The sequence below is a fragment of the Oncorhynchus clarkii genome, chromosome 18, assembly GCF_045791955.1.
Source record: "Oncorhynchus clarkii lewisi isolate Uvic-CL-2024 chromosome 18, UVic_Ocla_1.0, whole genome shotgun sequence".
Taxonomy (NCBI): Eukaryota; Metazoa; Chordata; class Actinopteri; order Salmoniformes; family Salmonidae; genus Oncorhynchus; species Oncorhynchus clarkii.
Genome location: NC_092164.1, coordinates 15,656,356 through 15,680,802, shown reverse-complemented (window position 1 = coordinate 15,680,802; position 24,447 = coordinate 15,656,356). Strand labels below are relative to the sequence as shown.

At 47.0% G+C, this 24,447-nt stretch overlaps 1 protein-coding gene across 12 annotated transcripts in view; it reads left to right on the top strand.

Annotated features, from left to right (window-relative positions):
- LOC139373075 (inositol polyphosphate-4-phosphatase type I A-like) overlaps window positions 1-23,281 on the top strand; it is a 38,138-nt gene extending 14,857 nt beyond the window's left edge. Inside the window, exons 2-23 of one of the 12 annotated variants that reach the window (XM_071113158.1) lie at window positions 4,333-4,551; window positions 4,789-4,833; window positions 4,921-5,039; window positions 5,534-5,650; window positions 5,890-5,969; window positions 7,280-7,394; window positions 7,548-7,638; window positions 8,215-8,362; window positions 8,507-8,637; window positions 8,921-9,025; window positions 9,111-9,219; window positions 10,738-10,921; window positions 11,580-11,798; window positions 12,096-12,240; window positions 12,790-12,822; window positions 13,138-13,310; window positions 14,153-14,276; window positions 14,355-14,622; window positions 14,702-14,799; window positions 14,882-14,994; window positions 15,329-15,483; window positions 21,050-23,281. In XM_071113158.1, the coding sequence (XP_070969259.1) occupies window positions 4,446-4,551; window positions 4,789-4,833; window positions 4,921-5,039; window positions 5,534-5,650; window positions 5,890-5,969; window positions 7,280-7,394; window positions 7,548-7,638; window positions 8,215-8,362; window positions 8,507-8,637; window positions 8,921-9,025; window positions 9,111-9,219; window positions 10,738-10,921; window positions 11,580-11,798; window positions 12,096-12,240; window positions 12,790-12,822; window positions 13,138-13,310; window positions 14,153-14,276; window positions 14,355-14,622; window positions 14,702-14,799; window positions 14,882-14,994; window positions 15,329-15,483; window positions 21,050-21,182 (2,811 nt within the window). In that variant the 5' untranslated portion in view covers window positions 4,333-4,445 and the 3' untranslated portion in view covers window positions 21,183-23,281. Of the gene's footprint in view, window positions 1-4,332; window positions 4,552-4,788; window positions 4,834-4,920; window positions 5,040-5,533; window positions 5,651-5,889; window positions 5,970-7,279; window positions 7,395-7,547; window positions 7,639-8,214; window positions 8,363-8,506; window positions 8,638-8,920; window positions 9,026-9,110; window positions 9,220-10,734; window positions 10,922-11,579; window positions 11,799-12,095; window positions 12,403-12,789; window positions 12,823-13,137; window positions 13,311-14,152; window positions 14,277-14,354; window positions 14,623-14,701; window positions 14,800-14,881; window positions 14,995-15,328; window positions 15,484-16,629; window positions 19,029-21,049 lie in introns of those variants that run through there. The other 11 variants (XM_071113157.1, XM_071113152.1, XM_071113150.1 and 8 more) reach the window with 11 other exon arrangements.
- The last annotated feature ends 1,166 nt before the right edge of the window (window positions 23,282-24,447 follow it).

Below are 24,447 nucleotides of genomic sequence, written 5' to 3'. Positions count from 1 at the left end.
AGTCTGTGACTTGGGTGGCTAGAGTCTTTGAACATTTTTAGGGTCTTCCTCTTACACAGCCTGGTATAGAGGTCCTGGATGGCAGGAAGCTTGGCCCCAGTGATGTACTGGGTCGTATGTACTACCCTCTGTAGCGCCTTACGGTCGGATGCCAAGCAGTTGCCATAAACGGTGATGCAGCCAGTCAAGATGCTCTCAATGGTGCAGCTGTAGAACTTTTTGAGGATCTGAGGGCCCATGTCAAATCTTTTCAGCCTCCTGAGGGGGAAGAGGTGTTGTCGTGCCTTCTTGACTGTTAGTGTGTGAGGACCATGTTACTTCCTTGGTGATGTGGACACAGAGGAACTTGACTCTCAACCCGCTCCATTACAGCCCTGTCGATGTGGATGGGGGTGTGCTTGGCCCTCCCTTTCCTGTAGTCCACGATCCTGGCACCATTGTTGTAGGTGATCAGGCCTACCACCGTCTGCTACCATTTGGCTCTTACCAATGTGGCCCATATTCCCAGGCAATTACAGAACAGTTGTAGATAGTAGCCAAAGAACCTGACCATGAATTCAATCAATGTTGATCCTTTGTACAGAGAGCACATACAAGACATTTGGATTCATTCCCTGAAGTGCACCCTATTGCCTATATAGTGCACTGTATTTGACTAGAGCCACATGTGCTCTGGCAGGGCAGAAGAGGATCTGTGATGAGTGTGCTAACCAGACCTGTATCTGCTGAGCTTTTCACCACCAGCAGCATCCGTTAGCTATCGATGGGCTCTCCTCCAGCATTTTTGCCTAATTAAACAAGACAGGCCTCCAGCACCTTGTACTCCTGCCAGGAAAGCCCCCAGCCCAGCCTCTGTGGGATGATGCCCAACTGACGGCACTCTGGGGATGTGTGTCTCTACGACAGGGTTTCCCCTATGAATGCATAGGCGGGACGCCCACCCTCATTCCCTAGCTCTGTTGCACACCCCTGCCTAAACATAGACCAAAATATTTGAGGCTATGCAGTCCGGGTATTTAGTTCCCTTCCTTTATTTTGATGCAACCTAGGAGAAACACTGGCCTGCAGGGGAAGTTTACCTACTTGATCAGAGCAGACATCATTAAGCTAGCAGGATGTCCTTGATGTAACCTAGGAGAAACACTGGCCTGCAGGGGAAGTTTACCTACTTGTTCAGAGCAGACATTATTAAGCTAGCAGGATGTCCTTGATGTAACCTAGGAGAAACACTGGTCTGCAGGGGAAGTTTACCTACTTGATCAGAGCAGACATCATTAAGCTAGCAGGATGTCCTTGATGTAACCTAGGAGAAACACTGACCTGCAGGGGAGGTTTACCTACTTGATCAGAGCAGACATCATTAAGCTAGCAGGATGTCCTTGATGCAACCTAGGAGAAACACTGGCCTGCAGGGGAAGTTTACCTACTTGATCAGAGCAGACATCATTAAGCTAGCAGGAAGTCCTCATCCTTCTGCTCCTACTCATCATCATCATAACACACAGTAATGTGCCTTCCAGTCAAACTGATGACTAACCCTTCTGCCATGTCTATGTCCTTACAGTCCAACTAAATAAGTAAACCTTTTTCTTCAAGAAACCTGGTTAATGTGTTTCATTGAGCAAAGCCCAGAGTGATACTTTGAAGAGTGCACTGTTGTTACCATGGAGACAATAGGGGGCAGATGAAGGAGTGGTTCCATCAGAATCCTTAATACAAACAGCAGGATGTTTTTCTATCTCACCACAGCTGAATCTCTGGGAAAGTCCACATGAACGCTATCAGCCCAACACTTGTCATTTAACACAGAAGTGGACCTGTGGTATCACAGAGGAACAAAGTGTTCAACGGAACCTTGATAAGTGGTTTTGTTTATACGGTACATCCAGGCAGTGTTGATCATCTTGACTCAGCTGGGTATTGTCAATAGACGTATGTGAAAGCAAGCAGCTCTGACCTTTTCCTCCTTGCCTGACCTAGTCTCTCTGAGGTGTTCTAGCCCTAGTGCTGTGGGCTGTTGCTAGCTACTATACTCCAGATGTTAGCAGTGACAGAAATAGTGTGGATCTCTATTGAAGCTGTTAAGTAGACCAGGGCTGGTCTACTACCCACAGCCTCCAGCCTCAGTGTAAATGGGCTAATTGTTCCTGTTTGAGGAGAGACCTGGTTCCTGGGCTAACTGGCCAATGGCTGAGGGCCTTCCCTGGACGAACTATGTCCCCTGAGGGGGAGGTGTGGGGAGAGGATGAGGAGTGGGAGGGACATTGGATGGTTTTGTGATGAAGAGTGAGAGCAGAAATGTGCTCTATTTGGAATACGCATCACTGATATGAAAGTGGTCAGTTCAACATTGAGAAAAACGTCTGTCACCACTCATTGTTATTTTGCGTGAAGGGCACAAGTTGCTCCATTTATGCCTATTCAAACCCTTCTTCAGTTGATGCCATCTTATACAGTGCATTCGCTGCACAGCTATTCTCAGGTCTTTCCAGGGATGTTCGATCGGGTTCAAGTCTGGGATCTGGCTGGGCCACTCAAGGACATTCAGAGCCACTCCTGCGTTGTCTTGACTGTGTGCTTAGGGTCAGTGTCCTGTTGGAAGGTGAACCTTCACCCCAGTCTGAGGTCCTGGGCGTGCTGGAGCAGGTTCTCAGTACTTTTGCTCCGTTCATCTTCCCCTTGGTCCTGACTAGTCTCCCAGTCCCTGCCGCTGAAGAACAACCCCACAGGATGATGCTGCCACCACCATGCTTCACCGTAGGGATGGTGCCAGGTTTCTTCCAGACTTGATGCTTGGCATTCAGGCCAAATAGTTCAATCTTGGTTTCATCAGACCAGAGACTCATTTTTCTCATGGTCTGAGAGTCCTTTTGGTGCCTTTTGGCAAACTCCAAGCGGGCTGTCATGTTCCTATTACTGAGGATTGGCTTCCGTCTGGCCACTCTACCATAAAGGCCTGATTGGTGGAGTGCTGCAGAGATGGTTGTCCTTTTGGAAGGTTCTCCCATCTCCACAGAGGAACTGTGGAGCTCTGTAAGTGTGACGACATAGGGTTCTTGGTCACCTCCCTGACCAAGGCCCTTCTCCCCCGATTGCTCAGTTTGGCCCGGGGGCCAGCTCTAGGAAGAGTCTTGGCGGTTCCAAACTTCTTCCATTTAAGAATGATGGAGGCCACTGGGTTCTTTGGGACCTTCAATGTTACAGAAATGTTTTGGTACCCTTCCCCAGATTTGTGCCTGGACAAAATCCTGTCTCGGAGATCTACGGACAATTCCTTCAAGGCTCTTTTGGTTTTTGCTCTGACATGCACGGTCAACTGTGGGACCTTTTATATAGATAGGTGTGTGCCTTTCCATATATATATATTTTAGAAAAATCAAAACCTTTTCACTTTGTCATTATGGGGTGTTGTGTGTGTAGATTGATGGGACTAAAATATTGTATACATTTTAGAATAAGGCTGTTGCATGACAATGTGGAGGGGTCTGAATACTTTCTGAAGGCACTGTATGCTGCCATTATTTAATACGTTTTATAACTCTCAGTTCCTCTATGCTATCAATTAACTGATGACTTGAGGGTTGAAATATGTGCGATTTGACACCTACTCCATCGCGGCTTCTCTCTGAATTAATGTGATAAAGTGCCCCTTGAAATTGTAAGCAACCGTTTTGAAATGACGTGAGAGCATTGTGTAAACAGGACGAGTAACATTGTCGTATTCAGAGCTTGTTCCTGTCTGCTGGCAGGCTGAATGACAGTCTGTGTTTATTTCATGTTGTACACTTTGTGCCCAAACAAAGACCATGCATCCACTGTATCAAAACTCTGAACATAGGATTCCATGGACGAAAGCCTTGCTAGACAGTCAGACACGAGAACACACATAGACACACACTGAGGGACAGTACACACACACACACACACACACACATAATCTAATTTGTCAGATGCGGTTGAGAGCAGATTGTGCAGCAGAGAGATGGATGCAGTGCCCTGGGGATGCTGTTGAAGCAGAGTAATGATGTCTAACTGCATGTTCAGACACGTGCTGCTCTCTCTGTCGATGTCCCTCCATCCCTGTCTATCTATATATATTTCCGTCCATCCCTCTCTCTCTTTGTATGTGGACTAGCCTCTCCTCTGGGAGTCCAGCCACCTCCACAGCCTGCAGTGCTCCTGCACCAAAAGTGAAATTTGAGCGGAGAAGATGAAGGGGGGGTACAGAGAGGGAAAAGAGAGAGAGAAACAATGGTCAGAGTGGAGATGTGAATGGACGTATAGTTGGTGTGGTCCCTTATGTTTATCATTGTCTCTCCCTCCTTCTCCCAGCTCGTAGAGGAAGGCCCAGGCGGGGCCGTGGAGTGGCTCAGTACAAGGGTGTGTGTTCTCACCACCACCACCCGTGCCTCTCCTCCCCCCTGGAGAAGGCCAGCAGGATCAGGATGTCGGAGGCTAGAGAGCGTAGCCCCCGCCACCAGAGACCCTGGTCAGTGTACCGGGCCAACACCTTTGACCTCTCCTCTGAGATGATCGGCCTGGCACTTGCAGGTGAGAATGGGAAAGGGTACTGTGTTGGACACAGACTATATCAAGGAAACAAACAATAGAGACCATGTGATGAACAATTGGTAATGGAATTACTTCCTGCCTTGTACACATCCTGTTGATCCAGTCTGTATATCAAGGTACACCAACATGTTTTTATCACTGTTGTCCTTTCATTTCTGCCAACTGAATTAGTGGAAAATGACTTGTATGAGTTAATGCTACTTTGCTGTTTTGTAGGGAACAGCCAGGATCCAGATGAGCCTGTTCTAGAGTTCAGTGTGGGTGAGTACAGTAAATTAACTTCTAAAGGAATTTGTCTTTCATTTCTTGTTCCGTGCGTTCCAACGTGCTGTGTCCCTCCCTCCCCAGCCTGTAATGAGTTGGTGACCCCAGCTCTGGAGCGGAAACCCAACAGCTTTGTGGCAGTGAGCTGCACCACCCCTCCCCAGGCCTTCTGGACCAAACACTCCCAGACGGAGATCATCGAGGTGAGACAGACCATCATCCGTCGTCCCTCTGCCCCCTGGGGCCGTCGTCCCTCTGCCCCCTGGGGCCGTCGTCCCTCTGCCCCCTGGGGCCGTCGTCCCTCTGCCCCCTGGGGCCGTCGTCCCTCTGCCCCCTGGGGCCGTCCATTGCACTGCTCTGTTGTGTTCCTATATGATTGTAGGATGTTATCCGGCAGGTAGCCTAGCGGTTCAAAGTTTGAACCAGGAACTGAAAGGTCGCTGGTTTGAATACCCGAGCCGACAAGGTGAAGAATCTGTCCATGTGCCTTTGAGCAAGGCACTTAACCCCAATTTTCTCCAGGGGCGCCGTACTACTATGGCTGGCCCTGTAAAACAACACAATCTACTGCACCCATCTGGTGTATGTGACAATAAAACATGATTTTAGAACGTTGTTAACTAATATCTTACTGTATGTGTACAGTTTAGATGAAGCAACAATGAGAGCTTCATGGATTGATTGCTTCCCCCTACAGGGCACCAATAACCCTATATTCCTGAGCAGCATAGCCTTCTTCCAGGACTCTCTGATCAACCAGCAGACGCAGGTCAAGCTGTCTGTGTACGACGTCAAGGACCGCTCTCAGGGCACGGTGGGTAGAATATTAGATAAGATGACATTAAAACACCAAGTAATATGTCCTGCTCCCATCAGATAATAAACTACTAGGTCAGTCCCATTCCTCTCATCACCTCCCTTCCCTCACCAGCCACCTTGGGAGTGTTGTTGTCTTCGACGTCTGTCTCTGTTTCCTTTCTCTCTCGCTCACTCCCTCCCTTGTTCTCTCCCTCGCTTTCTCTCTTTTTATTCTCTCGCTTTCTCCTGACCTAGATGTATTTATTGGGCTCAGCTCTGTTTCCTGTGAAGGAGTTGCTGCAGGAGAAGAACCACAGGTTACACCTGACCCTGAGGTAGGAGAGACACAGGTTACACCTGACCCTGAGGTAGGAGAGAGACAGGTTACACCTGACCCTGAGGTAGGAGAGACACAGGTTACACCTGACCCTGAGGTAGGAGAAACACAGGTTACACCTGACCCTGAGGTAGGAGAGAGAAAGTTTACACCTGACCCTGAGGTAGGAGAGACACAGGTTACACCTGACCCTGAGGTAGGGGAGACGCAGGTTACACCTGACCCTGAGGTAGGGGAGACGCAGGTTACACCTGACCCTGAGGTAGGGGAGGCGCAGGTTACACCTGACCCTGAGGTAGGGGAGGCGCAGGTTACACCTGACCCTGAGGTAGGGGAGACGCAGGTTACACCTGACCCTGAGGTAGGGGAGACGCAGGTTACACCTGACCCTGAGGTAGTGGAGACGCAGGTTACACCTGACCCTGAGGTAGTGGAGACGCAGGTTACACCTGACCCTGAGGTAGGGGAGACGCAGGTTACACCTGACCCTGACAGTCATGTGTCTACCATAAACACCTCTCTGATCAGACAGGATTCGTATGTGATTATAATTATCTTCATATTGCTCCCGAGTGGCGCGGTGTTCTGCATCTCAGTGCTAGGTGTGTCACTACAGACACCCTGGTTCGAATCCAGGCTCTATCACAGTAGGCCGTGATGGGGAGTCCCATAGGGTGGCGCATAATTGGCCCAGCGTCGCCGGGGTAGGCCGTCGTTGTAAAATAAGAATTTGTTCTTAACTGACTTGCCTGGTTAAATAAAATAAAATATGCCATGCCTTTGGTAAGGTGGCAGGTAGCCTAGTGGTTGGAGCGCTGTGCCAGTAACCCGAGCCGGCAAGGTAAAACTAAATCTGTGTGCTCTTGAGCAAGGCACTTAACCCTAATTGTTCTAGGGTTGCTGTTGTATCAGGTGTGTCCTTCTTGCTGCCAACGCTCACTAATCCTGTTTCATTCTTTAGTTATCAATGGCTGACCCTGGCCGTGACCCCACTCTGTGAGGGGGTCTCAGGAGGAGTTGGGATATGGGAGAAGAAAAAATAAATCTAATTCACACATGTATAATATATTCTTGTACATTTGTGAAATGGGACAAATGTAAACACCCAAATGATTATTGTCTTAGAACAGATGAGGATGCTTAAATGTATGGCTCCATAGTAATGTAAATATGAAGCCTATACATTTTTCAGCTAGATTGTTTTGGGTCTGTCATAGTTTTCTGCTGTTTGATCGTTGCTGACTGTAGACTGTGTGTTCCTGGGGGATGCCGTTGACAGCCCTATTGGTGTGTGTTATTGATGAACAGATCTGCAGAGAACAAGCACGTGGGGAACATCACCATCATTGCCTGGCAGATAGAGGAGAAGCGGGACCAGAGGACTCTGCCTGTTGCCAGGTTACCAGACGCCATCAACGGCAGGGTGAGCTTCCGAGACTCTCGCCGGATCCCTACCGCTGACACCAAATGTCAGACACCCGTGACCTGTGACACCGTGGCCAGGGTCGTGTGTGTGTGTGTGTGTGTGTGTGCATATATCCTGCATGTGTGACTCTTCTATCCTTGTGTGCCACAGACCGTGCTTCCGGTGGATGAGAGCCTGACAGAATCCATGGGTGTCAGAGCCAAATATGCATCTTTATGCAAAGACACCCTGCTGACATCAGGTAGGAGGGACAGCTGGGTCTGTCCCATTATCTCAGCCCACTGGCACCACCTCTACCAAAGCCCACTAGAAGAGCCTGTCTCCCCACTGAGACGCTTTGTAAGCAGGCGCCAATAATTCATAAGTGTCACCTGAGACGAATGCAGTTCGGTGTCATCTTCCGTAACATTTCACCTAATGTGATTCTGTTCTAAAAATTATTTATGCGGCTCTAAATGGTTTGATTGGACATCCATCCGATCCGTCCCTCATGGCTGGATGTTAGCAGGTTTCACTGAGTAATGTCATTACCCGTACGCTCAGTGAGAGATTGCTGCTTTTCTTAGTCACCACTCTCAGATGTGTGTGTGTGTGTCTGGACAGACATCTGTATACAGTGGAATGGCTTATTGTCCTCTGGGAAGGAAATACTTTTCCACATGCTCCTCTTACACTTTAAATCATCACTGAGACAAAATGTGACCTTTCGAAATATGCAGGTCCTTTATCATTTATTACTCGGCTGTGGAGCAAAATAAATGATTCAGAGATTGTGTTAGATGATGTTGAGCATGTTCCGTGTGTGTGTGTCTCTCAGTGTTTGGAGGCACCATGTCCAGAATGTATCGTTTCCCCACCACGGACGGTCACCACCTGCGGGTGCTAGAACAGATGGCTGAAAGTGTGTTGTCTCTCAACATCCCCAGACAGTATGTCAAACTACTGCTGGAGGAGGACGCTGCCAGGTACACTACTACACATATTCACACACACACAGAGACATATACACACACCGACATGTGTCCAGGGATTTGTTAATTGAGTGTGCATTAATAAAATATCATTTAATTCCTAAGTTGCCAAAGTGTGTGTGTTTGACGTGTTTTCAGGGTTTGTGAGTTGGAGGAGCTGGGGGAGTTGTCACCATGCTGGGAGAACCTACGACGACAGATAGTCACTCAGTACCAGAACATCATCCTTGCGTACCAGGAGACTCTCTCTGACCTCACCAACTACAAAGGTTAGTACAGTACACACACACACGACTACCAGGAGACTCTCTCTGACCTCACCAACTACAAGGGTTAGTACTGTACACACACACACACACGACTACCAGGAGACTCTCTCTGACCTCACCAACTACAAAGGTTAGTACAGTACACACACACACACACACACACACACACACACTAACTTATTTCAGCCTCAGATAACTATGTCTAAGGTGGTTTGTTGTGGTTTAACATGAGAATCCTACTCTGTCTATTCCGCCCCTCTCTTTTCTCTGGTCTTTCCTCCAGGTCCGTCGTTCAAGGCCAGTAACCTGAAGGCAGAGAGGAAGCTGGAGTTCATACCCACCAACCTTCATGTCCAGAGGATGAGGGTGCAGGATGAGTCTGGCTTTGGTGAGCTGAGCCCCATTCCCTGTTTCCCCCTCCCTGGATGTTCATGCAGCTCTCCACTTTGGCCTTAATAGTTATGTTCCCCCAGACCACACGTATGACGTGGTGACTATCGGGGCTCCCGCCGCCCACTACCAGGGCTTCAAGAACAGCGGCCTGCGCAAGCAAATCACCAAGTTTGAGGAGGCCAAGAAACGGTGAGTACAGAACCTCACAAAGAGGTGGAACCGGGGTAGAACCTTGAATTAAGTGTATCCTTCTTGCTGCCAATGCAACACATTTTTTCAGCTAACAACCCTACTGACAGACTATCTGGCTGTGTATGGGCTTGGCTTTTTAAGTCTTTTTAACAGACACATTTCTAATCAAGTGAATCCGAAGTCTGCTTTTGGTAGAGAAACACCCTTGTATCTCTCCCCATCCCCTTTTAAAATGGTATTGGAACGTTGGACTGCATCAACATGTTTACGTTGTTTTAACAGGTTTTAACCATTAGGTAGAATGAATACCTGCATTAAACACAAACCACTGCTTTTGTCGAAACATTAATGTCATTCTACAGTTGAGAATCACATCCTGAGAATGATATTATTTATGTGGTTAATGAATGATTCTCCACAACATACTGTCAAATGCAATGCCTCATTTATCAAATCCATGTGCGTCTGTTTTCCCTTGTTCCTGTGCTACTGCATGATCCGTATTTTGACGGCCGACTTCCTGTCTGTTTTCTCATTATACACTACATGCTATGCTGCTTTTAGCCTTGGCATTTCCCCTTAATTATATTTCAAAGACGATTTTCAGTTTTCTGGCTTTTTAATTTTTTCCAATTGCATCTTTATTTTCTAATCAGCGTTTATGAGGAAGAATGGTGAGTTCCTATGTACTCTGATTCTGTTCTTTAGTAATTTTATTCTCCCCACTGTTTGTTTGGTTCTTTCTGCACGGAAATAATTGTTTGTTCGCCGTCACTGAGTTTGTTGTTTTAGCTGTAAGGCTGAGTCACTCAGTCACCTACCTGTGTTTCACCACTGTAAGTGTGAATCCACAATGGCTGCCTGTGAGTACCATCGTAAGCTACTGTATATGGACAGAGGGTGATCTACAGTAGAGCGCTTGCTATGGGGTTTTAGGCATAGAACATTCTACATCTTAAACAGTCTGCCTCACTCTGAACATCTGTGGTTCTATGTCTAGATAGTGTTGTCTGTGTTCCAGGTGAGGAACAGGCTTGTGCATGCAGATATGGATGCTCACCTCAGTCCCAGACCTGCAGAGTAGAATATTCTAGCAGAGTTTAATTATTCAGATATGTATTGTATGCAGCCAGGTGTGTAATCTGTCAAGCAGTGTGAGAGAATGTTGCAGAAGTACAATCTCCTTCAGTTCAGTTCCCAGAATGCAGGGCACATTCAGTCTCATGTTCCTGTGTGTGCTCTTACCATCTTTGTCTACACATCTGCGTCTACTGTCTCTGTCTGTACGTGTCTACTGTCTGTGTCTGTGTCTGTCTACTGTCTGTGTCTGTCTACTGTCTGACTTCTGTGACTACTGTCTACGTCTCTGTGACTACTGTCTCTGTGTCTACGTGTCTGTGACTACTGTGTCTGTGTCTACGTGTCTGTGACTACTGTGTCTGTGTCTACTGTATGAGTGACTCAGGGTAAATGCTGTGTTCTCTTAACACCCCACCCTGTCCGTCCCTGCAGCAGTGCCCTGTCCAGCTGTCAGTCTATAGTGTACATCCCCCAGGACATTGTCCGGGCCAAGGAGATCATCTCCCACATCAACACCCTGAAGACCCAGGTCAGCTACTATGCTGAGAGGCTGTCCCGTGCCGCCAAGGACCGCTCGGCCAACGGTCTGGAGAGGACCCTCGCCATCCTGGCTGATAAGGTGAGGGAAAGCCTCTAGCCTGGTACCAGGTCTGTTGGGGAAGAAGAGCCCCTAGCCTGGTACCAGGTCTGTTGGGGAAGGAGAGCCCCTAGCCTGGTACCAGGTCTGTTGGGGAAGGAGAGCCCCTAGCCTGGTACCAGGTCTGTTGGGGAAGGAGAGCCCCTAGCCTGGTACCAGGTCTGTTGGGGAAGGAGAGCCCCTGGCCTGGTACCAGGTCTGTTGGGGAAGGAGAGCCCCTGGCCTGGTACCAGGTCTGTTGGTGATGGAGAGCCCCTAGGCTGGTACCAGGTCTGTTGGTGAAGGAGAGCCCCTAGGCTGGTACCAGGTCTGTTGGGGAAGGAGAGCCCCTGGCCTGGTACCAGGTCTGTTGGTGAAGGAGAGCCCCTAGGCTGGTACCAGGTCTGTTGGGGAAGGAGAGCCCCTAGGCTGGTACCAGGTCTGTTGGTGAAGGAGAGCCCCTAGCCTGGCACCAGGTCTGTTTGTGCTGTTTTATTGACCTTTGTGGGGTGTGTATTTTGTCTTCAGTCATAAACCCAAAGAGATTAATAAATAATTTTACCAATTTAATTTGTCATCATGTGGACTGAAGAGAATACAGAATGGCCTCTCTTGCTTGGCTCAATTCCCGCTGTGTGGTTCGTATGACCTTTACCCTCAGACTCGCCAGCTGGTGACTGAGTGCGACTGCAAACTGCTGACCTTGGCCATCCAGGCGCTGAACGCGGCACGCCCCGAGTACATCGCCTCCAAGGCGTCACCCTCCGCCGACGCCACCGATCAAGTAGTCCTGCGCAACGACCGGGACACGCTGTTGGCCAAGTGGAGCGGATGCAACAGCCGCTCCTCGCTGCACGTCGACTGGCACGAGGAGGAGTGGGTAAGGCAAGGGGTCACCAGGGCTCAGGGGTTCACAGGTCAACTCCAGTTTAGCCTTCGTGGTTTAGGAGCACTTCAATCCAGTTCCAGTATGTAAGGAAGAAAGCAGTGTGTTTACTGAGGGATTTGGTTTGTTGGTCCATCAGATGTCTAGACTGGAACACTAGATTTTATTGGCTTTTGTTTATTCTCTTCTCTTGTCTCTCCTCCCTTCTCCTCTCTTCCACCCTTCTCTCCCTTCCCCTACACTGTACTTCTCTTTTGTGTTCCTCCTCCCCTCTTCATTCCCTCCCCCCAGGAGAAGGTGTGGCTAAATGTAGACAAGAGTCTGGAGTGTATCATCCAGCGGGTGGACAAACTCCTTCAGAAGGACCGTCTGCCTGGCGACAGCAGCCAGGGGGACACTACCCCAGGCCACCAGCAGGGCGGCAGCAGTAAGAAAGGTAACCAGAGTACCAGGGCATTCTGGATCAACCCTGAATGCATGACCCAGGAGGAGCCTTCATCATCACTACCTTCCCCCTCACCATCATCATCCTCCCTCCTGCCTGCTCTCACCCTGAATCTGACTCATGCATGCCCACCCAGCCCTGACAAAAACCCATGTAGGTTTCTTTCCTTTCTTACTTCACTTGCTTTTTAGCTTTGTCATGCACATTTGTCCTCTCATCATACTGCTATCATATTCATCATATCTCAACCTATTAGAATTGGTCTACCTTGTTTTTGTGCAGTATTTTGTTCTTAAACATTCCAAAGATGTATATTTCCTATGTGTGAATGGTTCATTTTTCTCTGTGTTAGGTAGGTCTGTCAGTGCTTGTTGTATTCTGGAGGCCAGCCAAAGTCCCGTTGCTGTGGCCTCCTATGTGCCAGCTCAGCCTACGTACTGTAGCCATCTAGCTTATTATGTGCTTACTGTACTGTGTGCTGTCTGCCATGTTGCTGGTGGTGCTCCCTAACCATGCATGTGGCACCTCCACCCCTTCCAGATGGCAGCCCCAGTGGCGAGGAGGCTTTCCCAGGTAAGAGCTCTGTCCTCTCCCCAGCTTCTGTCTCTCTGACTGCTTCTAGCTGCAGCCCAGCTCAGTGCCACTGCTTCGTCTAGCTCTATATATCACCGTCTGTATGACACCTCTGTTTCTAGTACCTTATCAGAGATGAAGGACTTAAAGGCCAATGTGTCGTCACATGTTATTGTCTCACATTATATGAAGGAGTTGCAGCAGCAGTTTAAGGGTCTCAGGATGCTTTCAATGCAGAAGAGTACATAGTGTGTGTTACTGTGTGTGTGTGTGTGTGTGTGTGTTACTGTTTTTGTTACTGTGTGTCTGGCCCAGGGGAGTGGAGCGAGGCCCTGTACCCTCTCCTCACCACGCTGACCGAGTGTGTGGCTATGATGAGTGACAAGGCTAAGAGCTCCATGGTGTTCCTGTTGATGCAGGACAGTGCTCCTACCATCGCCATGGACCTCTCCCTGCAGTACAGACGAGACGTGGTCTTCTGCCAGACGGTCAGCACAGGACACATCCACACATACTGACGTGCGCACACACGCAGATGCATACACGTGTGTGCATGTGCACCCATTAGCAAACACACATGTGCGCATACATACAGACACACAAGCAGTGAGGTAGAATGTGTATAAATAAATAATGTATGTGACGTTGAAGTGAATGTTGATTGTTAATATTAACTGAGTTCACCAAAATTAGGAACAATTCCTAATATTGAGTTGCACCCCCCCCCCCCACCCCCCACCCTTTTCCCTCATAACAACCTCAATTCATCAGGGCATGGACTACAAGGTGTCGAAAGCGTTCCACAGGGATGCTGCCCCATGTTGACTCTACAAGGTGTCGAAAGCGTTCCACAGGGATGCTGGCCCATGTTGACTCTACAAGGTGTGGAAAGCGTTCCACAGGGATGCTGGCCCATGTTGACTCAACACTTCCCACAGTTGTCAAGTTGCCTGGATGTCCTTTGGTTGGTGGACCATCCTTGATACACACGGGAAACTGTTGAATGTGAAAATCCCAGCAGCGTTGCAGTTCTTGACACACTCAAACCAATATGCCTGACACCTACTACCTTACCCCGTTCAAAGGCACTTCAGTGTTTTGTCTGGCCCATCCACCCTCTCTCTGTATGGCACACATACACAATCCATGTCCCAATGCTTAAAAATCCTTATTTAAACTGTCTCCTCCCCTTCATCTACACGGATTGAATTGGATTTAACAAGTGACATCAATAAGGGATCACTTCACTTTCACCTGGCCAGTGTCATGGAAAGAGCAGGTGTTCCTAATGTTTTGTATACTCAGTGTTTATGTTAATATCTGTCTCCAGCTCACTGCCCTCATCTGTGGCTTCATCATCAAGCTGAGGAACTGTCTCCGTGACGATGGCTTCCTCAGGCAGCTCTACACCATCGGCCTGCTGGCCCAGTTTGAGTCTCTGCTCAGCACCTACGGTAAAGTACACTCTCCTCTCTTATTCTCTCTCTCTGTTTAATGATTGTTCACTCTCTCACATACCTCCCACCTCCCAGGCGAGGAGCTGTCCATGTTGGAGGACATGTCGGTTGGCATCATGGACCTACGGAACGTTACCTTCAAGGTGACCCAGGCAACCTCCAGCTCCTCCCCCGACATGCTGCCAGTCATCACTGGCAACCGGGACGGCTTCAACGTCCGCATCCCGTTGCCGGAGACCATGTTTGACGCGTTGCCGCGGGAGATCCAGAACGGCATGCTGCTGCGCGTCCAGCCGGTGCTCTTCAACGTGGGAATCAACGAACAGCAGACGCTGGCAGAGAAGTGAGCGGGGGAAGGAATGATGGATGGATGAAGAGTGGTGATGTCCCTGTATTGTTGACATGTCTCCTGTTTGTGACAGGTTTGGAGACACGTCTCTGCAGGAGATCATAAACCTAGAGAGTCTGGCCAGACTCAACTCCTACTATCAACAGTTCAAGGAGGTCCTACCTGAGGACTGTAAGTCACCATGAAGTAAATGGCCCTATATGGAGAATATTGTTAAGATGTAGCCTATAACACCCCTCCCTCCTGGTCTCAGGCCTGCCCAGGTCCCGTTCCCAGACGTGTCTACCAGAGCTGCTGAGGTTCCTGGGACAGAACGTCCACGCCAGGAAGAACAAGAACGTAGACATCCTGTGGCAGGCAGCAGAGGTAGGCCCATTTTTCGCTGCAGGTCCATTAATGAATTATTGGAGATGATCCTTTCGAGTCCAGTCCATTTCCTTCTGTATGGATGTTACTAATGAGGGTCCAGTCCATTTCCTTCTGTATGGATGTTACTAATGAGGGTCCAGTCCATTTCCTTCTGTATGGATGTTACTAATGAGGGTCCTGTCCATTTCCTTCTGTATGGATGTTACTAATGAGGGTCCAGTCCATTTCCTTCTGTATGGATGTTACTAATGAGGGTCCAGAGCAGGCCTGAATAATAATTCTGTAGTGAGCAGCCTGCTATCTATTATTTCCTGGTATCTCTCCTCCCCAGATCTGTCGTCGTCTGAACGGTGTGCGTTTCACCAGCTGTAAGAGTGCTAAGGACCGCACGGCCATGTCCGTCACCCTGGAGCAGTGTCTGATCCTACAGCACGAACATGGCATGGCCCCACAGGTCTTCTCCCAGGCCCTCGACTGCATGCGCAGGTAGGTGTCCAGCCCACTGCCTGAACTAAAATGAAACACACACATATTGCTCGCTCCATATGCTGGGATAGTGCCAACTACAAGGTCTCCTCTCCCCCATTTAAAAATAATAAAATATATAAAAGTTATATTTTAATTCTCTGTAATTTAGCATTGGTTCCTCACGCAGCATCTGCTTGACAGTCTGTCCAGCCAGTTTGTGGAGAATGCTCCCCCATGATGACAGAGCTCGCTTTCCATACCCCCACATCATCCCCCTATCCAGCTCTCCTCCAACCCCATCCCCCTGTTCTCTGACACTGCTTGCTGAGAAGATGAGAAGGGCTAGATGAAGTGGAGGAGGGTAGAAGGAACAGAAACCTTGTGTAAGGATGTGACGACTCCCAGAACAGGAGCCCTGTAGAGTACAGTAGGTTATGTGAAAGATCTGTTAGGTAGTAATGCCATTCTGTCCTGCAGCTCCCTGCATGGTCTCTCACTCCTCTCTTCACCTGCCCACTTCCTGTTCCTATTTGGTATGGGGAATTTTAAGTGCATGGCTTGAGGCTGGCATACCCCCCCCCACCTGCTATTCAGGAAGTGAATTCAATGACTTGACTGAAATGAAATGGATTGGAGCACAACCCCCCCCCCCCCCCCCCCATATGTTGTCTGTGGTATGAACATGGAGAATCATCACTGTCTTCTCTTCTTACCTCTTGATTGTTTCTTTCCTAAAGATGCAGAACATTTCTCTTAATTTTCTCCTTTCTCTCTTTCTCTTCCTCTTTTATGACAATGTATTTGTCTAACATTTCCCTATTTTTTGGAATGATTTCCTTTATCCATTTTTAATTTGGGGTGTTTCTTGTTTGGGATTTGTTTCTGGCTGAATGGGTCTTTTCACTTTCCATTCCACTGGCTGTGGCCCTAATGTTATCACACCCCACCTGCACCATCACTGGTATCTCTCTTTGTTATCCATGGCTGATCATGGCCACCACATATCATTCATATTGTGTATTACCATCTCCTCCACTCTTATTGGCCACTTCATCCCTGTCCCAATGCACGTGTCCATCCATCCATCCATCCATCTATCCATCCATCCATCCATGCCACCTGTACTTTTTGGCCCCGGCTTCTCCTCCCTCCCCCTCTCCGCAGCATTGGGACCAGGGAGGGGGTCACCCAGAAGAACCTGAGTGGCCTGTTGCCTGTGCGGGATTTCAGGCTGGACCCCAGCCTGCTGTACTCCCTGCCCCTGCTGGCCCTCAGCCCCAACCTGCTGGTCGTCTGGCTGTTCCTCAGCGTCGCCTACTTCCTGGCCAAGCTCCGCTGCAGCTGAAGGCACAGCCCCTCTGCCACCCAGCCCCACCTACTCTCGACCTCTACTCACCTCTTCTCTCTGCCCGTTCCCCCCAGTGTGTCAGTCAGTCAGTCAGTCAGTCGGTCAGGAAGAAAGGCAAAAAGTTAGTTTGTCAGTCAAGGTGGAAGACAGGGAGTCAGTCGCTCTGTCAGTCTGTCTGGAGCTCAGCCGGGAGAACCCTCTGATTGGCCGAGGGCAGACCGTGTGTACCTGACTGGACTTTATGTGCGTCACTCGGCTAAACTGCCAGCTGTTCCACCTAATGGGCAGCGAGCACTCCTCCCGCCCTGCTCTCTGTCCTAACCAATTCAGTCAGAGCAGGAGGCTGGTCTAAAGGTCTATGTGCAGTACTGTAGGAGACTGTTACTGTCAGTGTTCTGACATATTTATCAGTTTAACACCCATTGTTTTACAACAATCAAAAACAGAGTATGGAGAGAAACTTTGTGAAATATAGCCGGTAAGAAGTTTTAGCTGAATTTAATGGAAGTTTTGTCCCAGTTGTCCTTGAGTATTTATAATGCCGCTTCCCAACTCATGACATGATTATAACCATGCTATTATGATGATATGATGCCATGGATCCTTTGGTTTTGCACAGAGCTTATTTTCAGTCATGCAAATGTTCTGGCTTGCTTGACGTTTACGTCTTCCATAAGGTTTGCATACAGCATAAGCCAAGGGATGGCTTGGCCATGCAATATCAAGCTGATGTTGTTTTGATCTGGTGGCCATTTTGTTGTTGTTCCTCAGGCCTTCCTACTCTTACAGCAGGAGAGACTTGTGTCCACTTTCACTTTAAACCAATGCACTTTTGTATCAACGTTGTCATCTTAATGAAGGTTATCCGCTTGTCTTGCCAATTGACACAGTTTCATCTTGGTCGGAGCAATTTGAATTGGCTAATTCTGGGAATGTATGATATTTCAGGGGAGCTTTGTTGGCTTGTTTGATTATGCAGTGTAGTTTTTCCAAAGTGTTTATTTTTTAGTTGATATAAGATTTCATGGCTGTACCAAGTTTCCTATTTACTATAGAGTTTGTATATATGAATTGGTTCTTTGTTTGAGAACCTATATGGGTTGCAGTTCTAGGGAAATTACAGAGAAGATGAAAATAATGTACATGGGCGAACCTCAAATGGCTCCCTACCACCAAATGATGCACTACCTCTGACCAGTAGTGCACTAAATATAGGGGATGATTTGAGACACAGCCCATGCTTGTTGTGCCAAATGTTTTAGCCAGGTCTCAGATGGTAGATACAGGTCTTGGATCTTTATTCCAGGTCAAAGTATTACTTCCAGATCTCCCAGCAGCCCAAATCCATCCCGCTTCCACAGAGAAGTGCCCTAGAAAGGGAGATTTGATATCAGACTCTTTGGGTTACTTCCAAGCCTTGCACTCTGGACTTCCTGGTCTCTGCCGAGAGAGTCCACGCACCATTATCATATACAGTAGTTGCTATCTAGTCCCATAAAAACATGATTAGCCATGTAATGGTATATGCACTCATTAATATGTAGACTAGTGGTATTATCGTTTTCCAGCCCCATAGCCTCTCCGTTTGAATCAGTATAATACCTGTCTTCAGTGCTGTGTTACGTCCCAAGACGGCCACACTCAATCCAATCTAAAGTGACCTATTAAAGAAATGGACCATCCGTCCCAAAATAGCCTCCCCTGTGAGATTGTCACGCTTGTTTTACATCCCCTCCACCCCTCATTTCCAACTCCTCGACCCCCACAATGGAAAACTGGAGGGATTATTTTGTCCTTGTTGGTTGAGCTTTATGCAAGCTTCTTATAGGCCTCTCACCTGTGGGACTGGTATCAGAGCTAGGCTGGGTTTAATGGTGTATTTAGGTTAGTTCATTGGTTTGGTTTTGAATATTCAGAGGTTTATTATTTTTACTGATTTTGTGCAATGTTACTGTTTTACATTATCAGCAAATACGTACATGCAGTATTTATTTCTCAGTATTCTACAGTATTTACTTTTCCAATCTTGTAAATCCATATTGTAAATAATAGAAATGTATAAAATCAGATCATCTATTGATAAGTATGCTGGTGTAGAACTACCTCTATTGTCCCATGAAAACACCATCTGACTGAAAGCCAGGGGAGAGAGCCGAGGGACGGAGAGAGCCGAGGGACAGCCAGGGGAGAGAGCCGAGGGACAGCCAGGGGGGAGAGCCGAGGGACAGCCAGGGGGGAGAGCCGAGGGACAGCCAGGGGGGAGAGCCGAGGGACAGCCAGGGGGGAGAGCCGAGGGACAGCCAGGGGGGAGAGCCGAGGGACAGCCAGGGGGGAGAGCCGAGGGACAGCCAGGGGGGAGAGCCGAGGGACAGCCAGGGGGGAGAGCCGAGGGACAGCCAGGGGGGAGAGCCGAGGGACAGCCAGGGGAGAGAGCCGAGGGACAGCCAGGGGAGAGAGCCGAGGGACAGCCAGGGGAAAATGTGCTCCATGAGAGCAGCACCCAAGTTCTGTCCCAAATGGCACACTATTCCCTACGTAGTGCCCTATAGGTCCTGGTCAAAGTAGTGTACTATATAGGGAATAGGGCTCTGTTTAAGACGCAACCCCAGTATGTACAATGTTAGGATGGTGTTTGCCTCAACCAAATGTGAAATAGCTCGCCCTGCTGGTTGGTAATGATACTACAGAAGCTTGTCACCCAGTAAGTCCTATGAAAAGCTTTGGATTGCTCCGTTCTGGGGATACATGCAATTAGGAGCCCATTCTAAAGTTTGTAGAGAATTGCAGAATATGCTGGTGGCAGTTGGTTCTGCTGGTGTATTTAATTCCGATGAAGAAACCACTGCGTTAAACATGTTGTAACCATAGTGATGCTAAATCCAGCAATATTCCAACTAAAACCAAGTTCTTGACTCAATTCTCAAGTTTTATTTTTCTGTTTCTCTTGAATTCCTTAGTGCTTTTGACGATAGAGAATATATTTATATTGTGTTGCATTATATTTTCATGCTTGTCTGTCTAAATGCTCACGTTTGCTAAATATATGTATTCTTATGGAAAGTTTGATGTGATTACATCATCGTCATGCAGGTGTCACTTTATAATGAGAGGGAGAAATTCTAGTTGCTGTTCCAGATATTTTTCTATTAACCCTTGTCTGGTACTTTGCCAAGTTCCAACCCAATATCAGGGTTGCTTGGATAACCATTTATGAGTATGCTCTGAAATACTATCCTTTCTCCCCTTCTCTCTGAAGTAGTATGCGTTTCTCCCTTTCTCTCTAATGCTTCTCTCTGAAATATACTTTTCTCCCTTTCTGGTTCTCTATGAAATGGTATGTGTTTCTCCCTTTCTCTGGTTCTCTCTGAAATAGACTTTTCTCCCTTTCTGGTTCTCTATGAAATGGTATGCGTTTCTCCCAGTCTCTCTGAAATAGTTTGCGTTTCTCCCTTTCTCTCTGAAATGGTATGCCTTTCTCCCTTTCTCTCTGAAATAGTTTGCCTTTCTCCCTTTCTCTCTGAAATAGCATGCGTTTCTCCCTTTCTCTCTGAAATCGTTTGCGTTTCTCCCTTTCTCTCTGCTTCTCTCTGAAATAGTAGACTTTTCTCCACTTCTCTCTAATGCTTCTCTCTGGAAAGTGCAATAGCAGTCAATTAGTCAGCAGCCCAAAGAATCAGCTTTAATGTTGTTATATAATAAACGTCATGCCAAATGTATCAGAGTTGAAGTTGTATACTTCACTATAGAGTATTTGAATAGTTATGTTTGTTTTCCCTGGAATGGAACTGTTGCATTGAAATTAGAATGTAGAACATTTAAGTCTGTGCGTTTTGCTATTGCTCTTGTTTCACTTTATCTGTGGTGCTCGTAACTCTATCTAGAAAGCAGGTCTTCTGTACACAGTATTAGTGTTCTGTACCGCTCCCTCCAACAACATCCCGATATTTCCCGGGACAATCTGTCCGTTAGCTTTAGCTGTTGCCCCCATGTTTCTTTGACAGTGGCGTGAATGTGTTGGTTGTTTTTTGGGTTTCTCATTGTCTTTTAACACGAGCCCTTTTTTGTTTTGTTTTCTTCACTTTGCTGTCATCCTCTCTATCTGTGCTTGCCCCCCCTCCCCTCGCCTCCCCTCGCCTCCTCTTCCCTCCCCTCCCCTCCTCTCCCCTCCCTCTTCCCTCTCTTCTCCCCTCCCTCCCTCTCCTCTCCCCTCCCTCCCCTCCTCCTCCTTTTTCCCAGTGAGGGCTGCAGACGGGAGAATACCATGAAGAACGTGGGATGTCGCAAGTATGCTTTTAACTGTCTGCAGCTCAAGGCCTTCCCCAAACATTACAGGCCCCCCGACGGAACGTTTGGGAAGGTTGACACTTGATTTGGATCACAATCTATTCTATTGTAATAGGGACAGCAACAACAATGGCAGCATAAAAAAAAATGAATCAATGGTTAGATGGTCTTCAACCTACGGTAGTTGCAGAAGTCCTGTGGTAAATGCCTGTGCACTGAATCGATGCATATTTTCCATTTCAAAGAAGAATATCAAAATCTATGGAATGGGGAAAATGCCAAACCACTACTGGTTGAGAAACGATATACCATTTATTCAGACCTCACATGCATACCTTTCTAGATTGTTCTGAAGTTGTAGATAAGTCAGGTGGGACTAGTGACAACACTGTCTGGTTAAATCACATTTTTAGCATAGTCAAGATACAGCAAGGAGGTCGTTTTCCTGAAAAGACGGTCACTGATTCTTTACCACTATACACAGTGATGACTTTTAGTTCTTTTCAGAGCCTCAGGCCATCTATAGGTCACCAAACGTTCATCCTGGGACGATGCTACTTCATGCTGACTATGTTCAAAGTCGTGTCTCTCAACCCATAGTTAACATGTAAACTGGGATTTGTACATTTGGTTGGCATCATTGGCCAGAGCCTATGCATTTCAGAGTTCTTATTTAGGGAGTGTTTTACGTATGGACTACACATTGTGGAAGTCAAGCTAGTCTGATGGACTTGATGAAGGATTCCTTCCCCACGTGGATTTAGCAGTACTCTAATCCTGTAGAGCAGGGGTTCTTTCAACGTTTTCAGCTCCAGAACTGAATAAGAAATTGACCATCCTCCTGTGACCCAAATGGTTCACCAGTGACCCAAATGAAGACGAAATAGTGTGTGATTAGAGATGTATTCTCATAACTCACGACCCACCTCTTGCATGCCCAGGGCCCACTTTGGAACCCAACCCATAGTTTAAGAAACCCTGTAGAGAGACGTCCCACCGACTGCAATGGCAACCCAAGACCAACCAGAGCTTTCAGTGTCTGACGCGTATGTCCTGTTTCCCTTTTCATATCTGTAAAGCCTGCGTTTAACTTCTTTGCCAAATGAAGGGTTGTGATTGTGAATGGATTTAGCTGTGTGGCATTATCTGGCAGCTCACTGTGAAGTCTTAGCACTGTCTTAAAGGGATAGTTTGGAATTTTGGCACGAGTTCACCCGGGAGTCGGGTGAAGTTAGCTGTAGTTTCGCGAGCCAATGCTAACTAGCTTAGCACAAAGAGGGCCTCATTGCCAAAATCCTGAACTATTCCTTTAAGACTTAGAGGAATATGGAAAAAGCTATGAATATTCTAGAAAGATCCACTTCCCTCTTTTTCCAAGTTAATTTCTGGAAAAAGTTGGGTTTGAGGGTAGCAAATGAAACATAACACATGTATAAGATTGACTTGTAAAGGAAATCGAGTAGATTACTTAAAATAAAGGCCAGTAGGAAACCATTTAAATACCCAAGAAGCACTTTTCTTTAAGATCATTTTCTGCATTTGTTGCACTGTTATTTTAGGATTGTCTTGTTGGCAGGCGTTGTTGACCAGGGTAAAATAGTCAGTAGAATGTTATCGGTATGGGAGTTACATTGTACGTTAATCTGGAAACTGTGCTGCTCAACAACAACAGATTTGTCATGTCTATTTTCACCACCGAGCGGCAATGTTGACTTTCTGTTTTGCAACATTTAATGAGATTGCAATTTGATACACAATTGAGCCAGAGGAGACTTGACCCTACAAATGAGTCATATGTGTGTGTGTGTGTGTGTGTGTGTATGTAGCAAAGCTTCACATATGTTTGCTTTTCAACAGGCACTTCTGTACTGCACACGACCCATAAACTCAACTGAGATGCCGTTTGTGTACATTTATTGTATTGTTTACTCTAGTGTCTTTCATGCTCATAAATATTTTTAGTATTATTGGAAACATATTTTACTATCTGCAGACTTTATTTTGCATTTATGTAATATACTATAGGGTATAATTCAATAAGCGTTGGGATTGGATTTGTATTTCTTTCTATCGTAATGAGCATATCTTGAATCCTGCACAAAGAGGATATCTGTATAGGCCTGACTGTTGCTTTAGATGAAAGCTTCATCAATATCTGACGCTAATAAAATAATGTTCAACGTCTTTGTTTTGTCTTTGTAATGGGAGACTTGAAAGTTTACATCAAGATGTTGGAATGTTCCGTTCTTCTCATTGCTGCAATTCATTGTATTCCAGAATCTTCTCTGGGTGACTCCAGCTAGAGTGAAATGTCATCCAGCCAGGTCACAGCCACAGTAAAACAAAAGACCTTGTGTCTGTTTACTAGGATTTTTTTGGGGTTCTCTGCAAGATGCCACTTGTTATACAGTAGCAAAGCTGTAGAGATATGAAGCCAGTTATAATGTCTGTGGTGTGATCCAAAGACGTACTCATAGTCACAACTAGAAAGAAACAAGGTTCAACACATTTTGATTCCTAAAATACAGTGCTACTTGAAGACAATGGCAGCCCCATTGGCATACGGCACACTATGGAGATCAGCGTCTCGTTTCCAGAGGTGGAGGTAATTGGGTTTATTTTTCACTTCTCTTTTTACAAAGGAGTGCAGGGTCGAATTTCTTGGAGAACTGTGTCAGGCCCGTAGTGACGCACAGTGAATGCAAATCTACTCAGCCTTTAGCCCCATTTGTAACCCTGTATTATTTTTATTTAATCATTAATATTGGACGCACTTTATTTTGACTAAAACATCTCTGGAATATATACATATTTACCTCCACTGTTCAGGATATGTCCAAAGATTTGGTGTTTTAATACGTTTGACTGAGTTTGGAAAATGTTTTGGAGAACTACACAGTCTTCTACGAATACAGCCTTGGCATTCATGTGGTCTATTTCTCTCGATCACACTCCAGTCCAGACGGTGGCAGTAATGCACTCAACATCTGGTTTGCACACTGAAGAACGAACAAAAAGGGGGGAATAAGAAGAACTCTTATAGTAGTGGCTGCGGTTACGTGAACGGACGTCTTTATTTCGCGCAGAGCAATGGCTTCTCTTAATGTTGGGTCGACATACTCAAATTATACAGACTTTAATAATGCGCTCACCGCATTCGAAAATGAGAATTTTGTCCAGTTTTACCGCCGCGACGCAAGAACAATTGAAAAAGTCAAACGGCTGGACAATAATTAAGACTAGACAACTAGAGCCTGCAGAAATTGCATTTTGGAGTGGTGTCAAAAAAGCAGAGCATCTTTGTATTGCGGCTAGACCTCTCCCCATCTTTATAACTATTGAATCTATAT